Source organism: Monoraphidium neglectum (genome assembly GCF_000611645.1).
Source record: "Monoraphidium neglectum strain SAG 48.87 unplaced genomic scaffold scaffold05106, whole genome shotgun sequence".
NCBI lineage: Eukaryota > Viridiplantae > Chlorophyta > Chlorophyceae > Sphaeropleales > Selenastraceae > Monoraphidium > Monoraphidium neglectum.
The window spans coordinates 1-3,569 of NW_014008524.1; the positions used below are offsets into that span (position 1 = coordinate 1).

At 64.8% G+C, this 3,569-nt stretch overlaps 1 protein-coding gene across 1 annotated transcript; it reads left to right on the forward strand.

Moving 5' to 3' along the window:
- Positions 1-211: 211 nt before the first annotated feature.
- On the forward strand, positions 212-1,729 carry MNEG_15184 (hypothetical protein; the record flags this gene model as incomplete). The annotated part of the gene is made up of 3 exons (XM_014036345.1): positions 212-222; positions 605-839; positions 1,274-1,729. The coding sequence occupies 3 exons, from the start codon at positions 212-214 to the stop codon at positions 1,727-1,729; spliced, it is 702 nt and encodes a 233-aa protein (XP_013891799.1).
- Between the last annotated feature and the right edge of the window lie 1,840 nt (positions 1,730-3,569).

Sequence of the window (3,569 nt, forward strand, 5' to 3'; positions counted from 1 at the left end):
CATACACACACACACACACGCACACACACACACACACACACACGCACGCACACACACACACACATACACTCAGACACACACACACACACACACACACACGTGCACGCACACGTGTATGCAACCCCTTATCGTGAGCAGGCAGGACGGCAACTTCAGCGAGGAGTCCTTCCGCGAGACAGTCAATGCTGAGCTGGCAAACACTGTGGGCAACATGCTCAACAGGTGGGTCCTGGAGGCAAGGGATCGTGCTTTATCACGCCCGCACGTCGGGTCGGGGACGGTGGAGAGGCAGCTTGCTTGGTGGGTGCGTAGCCGTGCCGAGTGGTGAAAGGTGCACAAGGCGGGGGGAACAGCAGGCCGCGGGCTGTGCAAAGCAGCACCATGTCAACTGCTATCGACAGTCGTCGTTGCTGCTAGCCCGGTCGAGCAGGGCGGGCGTTCACCAGTGTGATATCACTCAACACGCGCCAGCCCCACCCACCGCCTTGCAGCTGCGTGAACTGATGAACCACGATCTGCGCAGCCCAAATTTGTACTTCAACTTGAGTCACCTCACCCCGCCCCATACACACCTCGAATCCCAACCTTCCCCTCGCGCCCCCAGGACCTTGGGTCTCCTCCACAAGTACTGCGCCGGCACCCTCCCCGCCTCCGCCTCCGACGTCGCCCCCTCCGCCGCCGGGCACCCCCTCCGCGCCGCGGCCGAGGAGGGCGCCGCGCGCGCGGCCGAGGCGTACGCGGCCATGGCGCCGCACCTGGCGCTGGAGGCGGTGGTGGGGGTGGCGACGCGGGGAAACCTGTTTATGGAGGAGGTCGCCCCCTGGACGGCCCTCAAGAAGGTGCGGGCGCACGCGCACACACTCACACACTCACGCACACACGCGCGCGCGCGTGCGCAGACGCGCGCCAGTGTCGCGGCTGTTCATATTACTGCACTGTTATGACTCCCACCAACTGCCGGTGGTTGGGGAGGGACGGGGTCGCGCGCCGTGCGCGGCGCGCCGCTCGGCGCAGCCGCGCGGATCTGCGTGGTCCTGGGGCGTTTGGCGGTCCCTTTGAGGGCGTGCGCGGCGGCCCGCGAGCGCCGGCATGTTGGCAGAGCGTGGCGGTATCAGCCGGTCTGCCAGGGTCACCGTGGTGCCGGGCCCCCTTACTTGAAGCTATGCATGCGCGCACGTATGGCCAGGCCCCCACCCCGACTGCATGTCGCTGGGTTCTTTATTGACACGACTGAAGAAGGAAAACTCAATCCTCCAAACGACAACCATGTCAGGGCACCGAGGAGGAGCAGGCGGCCGCGGCGCGCGCCCTGGTGGCGGTGCTGGAGGCGTCGCGCATCGTGGCGCTGCTGCTCGCGCCCGTCGTGCCGCGCGTCGCCGCGCGCATGCTCACGCAGCTCGGCCTCGGCGGCAGCGGCGGCGGCGGCGACGGCGCGGACCCGCTGGCGGTGCTGGCGGGCGCGTCGTGGGCGGGGACGGCGTGGGGCGGGTTGCCAGCCGGGCACGTGACACCAGCGCCGGTGCCGGTTTTTGCGCGGCTGGATGACTCGGTGCCTTATGTCACGCAGCCGGCGCCGGGCGGCGCGGCGGCGGGTGGTGGCGGGGGCAAGGGCGGCGGCGGCCAGGGGAAGCAGAAGCAGCAGCAGAAGCAGCCGAAGCAGCCGAAGCAGCCGAGGCAGCCAAGGCAGCAGAAGGAGCAAGTTGAGGAGAAGGAGCAAGTGGAGGCTTGACCACATTTTTACGGCCCGCGGCACCAGACACAAATGCTTGTAACCAGCCACTCCTCAGATACTGTGCTTGCTGGGCAGACGACATTAGCGGATGGTGATGTTGTATGGTGGGATATTTAGGAGTCACATCTGCATGCGGCCAGCCGGGCCCGGTCAACCGCCCGCTGCTGTGGCGGTCATCAGGGGTTGAGCTGCGGCCGCGTCATGGTGATGTCACGCTGACGTCACCGCAACAAGGCAGACCAGCAAAAGCCACACATGAGCAAAAGAGTTGGCGCTGTCTTTGACAATGCAGGCAACACACTCCGCAGAGGGTGCCACTGCTGCACTGTGCAGTGCTTTGGGGTGACTGTAGTAGTATAAGCTGTGAGGGGGGCAAGCACAAGGGCTCTCTGCAACTGTAGCGGTCACCAGCACATCATCGCACTCCATGGCACTAGCAACCACCGCTGCCGGATTCGCTTAGTGCCCAGTGGGCGCCTGAGCTGCAATTTGCCGCCCCACTGGCGTCGCCCCCATGCAGCTAGGCCCCTGAACTTCGACAACCAAACCCCTCGTGGCCGCCGTTCGTTAGGCGGGGGGGGGGGCTCTGCTCCGGCTTCCAGCTTGCAAGGCGGCGGCTGCCACGTCAATGCGCCGACACACCGTGAAGGGATGGCGCCAGCGCGTCAACTCTCTGTCTGGAGGCACCGCTGTTGCTGCCTGAGCCTGCTGGGTGTGAGGATGGGGCAAGCTACCCGAGTCGGCACTGGCAGCTGTTTCACGACGCCGGCGCGCTCGCTGCTGACATGGCGGTGTTGTAAGGAACAGTTGTGTTGTGGCCACGTGGGAAGTGAGCTGCTGTGCTGCCCGGATGTGGGGGTTGTGACAGCTTACGCCCATGGTGCCCACTGCAGCCTCTGCACAACAGGAGGTTCGCATCCATCAAGGGCGCCACACACGCCCACGCTTAATTCTGGACATCGGCAATTCATCAGCCCTGCCATGGAAAGCGATGCTCAAGCTTGCCCTGCCCTCTCCCCTCCCCACACCCGAGCTCGCACCAGTCCTTCAAAGCCGCACAGATGGCTCTGCGCAGCGGCGCCACCCCTCCTGCACCGCCGGCCTGCAGCCAGGCTTGAAGGTGCTCACACAGCAGGACACACCTTTCATAACACGCTGACACCTCACGTTTCGGGCATTCAGTGAGCATGATCGGCCGTGCACCAAGGAGACAGGATTTATCTTGGTGGACATCGGTATTGACCCGCAGCCGTTGTGGGCCCCAACCCTGGTGATTGCGCGCCCGGCTTGCCAGCTGCGCCCCTTGCGATTTGTTGGCCTTTGCGCGGTGGGGTCGGTGTGCAAAGGGGTAGAGAGGCGCAAGCCCCGGACTGCCAGCAAACCAGCATGCCAAGAGATTACCTCTGCGTTGCAAGGGTTACCAATACTTGGTGATCGGGTGACACCGCATCCTCGCGTCGATGACTCGCATCGATGAGGCAGTTGCCATAACGGCTCAGAGCAAACCGCGTGTGTCCAGCCAGACAGTCCCACCACCCCTCCCACCACCGACGCCCGCCAAGGAATGTGCAGGGTGCGCGCGCACCCCCCGCAGGGGCGAGGGGCACCGGGCGCTGATGAAACGCGGCAAAGCACATGAGCTGGGGCCCAGCAGGGCGCGTGGCAGCGCCAGGCGTGCTCGACGCAGCCACGCCTTGCTCATTGGAATACCAGGAAGGGCAAAAGCAGAGGCCTTGGGATGCGAAGACATCGCTGCATGGTTAAGAAGAGATGAGAATGACCGTCCCCCAAAGAATTTAGGGCCCACACAGCCGCGCAGCCCCTACCCGTTGGCGCG